At 60.2% G+C, this 1,328-nt stretch overlaps 1 protein-coding gene across 1 annotated transcript in view; it reads right to left on the reverse strand.

Moving 5' to 3' along the window:
• LOC102043424 (cysteine-rich protein 2) overlaps window positions 1-1,328 on the reverse strand; it is a 13,005-nt gene that overhangs the window by 3,055 nt on the left and 8,622 nt on the right. Inside the window, exon 4 of the mRNA XM_031061669.1 lies at window positions 334-464. Coding sequence (XP_030917529.1) covers window positions 334-464 — 131 coding nt within the window. The remainder of the gene's footprint in view (window positions 1-333; window positions 465-1,328) is intronic.

Consider the following 1,328-nt stretch of genomic DNA (forward strand, 5'->3'; position numbering starts at 1 on the left):
CCGTGCCCCCCCTCTCCCAGCCCCGCTGAGCCAGGGGCCACTGCTGCACTTCAGCCCCAGCTTGCTTTCTCCTCACCCAGGCTTCCTCCAGCCACCTCTGGCACAGGAGACTAACTCCACCTTCTGTTTGAATGGGAATTTGTTTTTTTTAAATATTAAAAAAAAAAAGGCAGCTCTCAGAATAGATTCCTCCCTCCCTCCCTCCTTCCTTCCCTCCAGCATCTCTTCTCTCCCTCTGCACAAGCAGACAGCTGGCCTGGGACTGCAATTTGCTGGCTCAAAGCTCAGCCCTGGCTAGCCTGACTTCTGGGATGTTGCTGGGGCCACCAGTAGGGATGAGGGGACCTGGCCCCTCCTGCAGCCCCGAGCCCAGCACCCCAGGCAGGGGGGACACGCAGGGACGTACCTTTGGGGCCGAACAGCGTGGCGTAACAGGGCTTGTGGCAGAAGGGCTTCCCATCGTGCTGGGGAGAGAGGGCAGTGTTAGGAGCAGGACCACGGCTCCCTCAGGAGCACCTTCATCCTCTGCTGCTCAGAGACCTCCATGGCCATGCCAGCACCCTAGAATGCACCCAGCTCTGGGTGTGCAGCGCCAGCCTAACCCGGCCTGAGCACTCGGGGCTTTCACCTGCATCAAACACTCAGGGGTTTCACCTGCATCAAGCACTCGGGGCTTTCACCTGCATCAAGCACTCGAGGGTTTCACCTGCATCGAGCACTCAGGGGTTTCACCTGCATCAAGCACTCGAGGGTTTCACCTGCATCAAGCACTCGAGGGTTTCACCTGCATCGAGCACTCGGGGGTTTCACCTGCATCAAGCACTCGAGGGTTTCACCTGCATCAAGCACTCGAGGGTTTCACCTGCATCGAGCACTCGGGGGTTTCACCTGCATCAAGCACTCGAGGGTTTCACCTGCATCGAGCACTCGGGGGTTTCACCTGCATCAAGCACTCGGGCTGCTGTGCACAGGTCATGCCCTGGGGCTGGAGCACCAGTGGCCATGGCAGCTCAGCCATGGGCACCTCCATGCCCCGGCCCAGCCACGTGGCACTGGAGCCAGCAAGGCATGGCCTCAGCCCCTCAGCATGCTGTGCACAGCCAGGCCACTCTCCATGCTCAGAGCACCGTGGGAGCTCAGTTTCGCCCTTCCCTCGCCTTGGCCCAAGATCAGAGGCCCCGCATGGGCTCTGGTCCCAGCCCAGCTGCTATCGACCCCGCTATCGTCTGGGGTGATTATCACAGGAAGGCAGGAGGCAGGCGATAAGCCCCAGAGCTCCCCGTTTCTCATGGGCCAGCTGGAACCCAGTCCAAGGGAAAAGAAAGAGT

This window comes from Geospiza fortis, unplaced genomic scaffold (genome assembly GCF_000277835.1).
Source record: "Geospiza fortis unplaced genomic scaffold, GeoFor_1.0 scaffold5, whole genome shotgun sequence".
NCBI lineage: Eukaryota > Metazoa > Chordata > Aves > Passeriformes > Thraupidae > Geospiza > Geospiza fortis.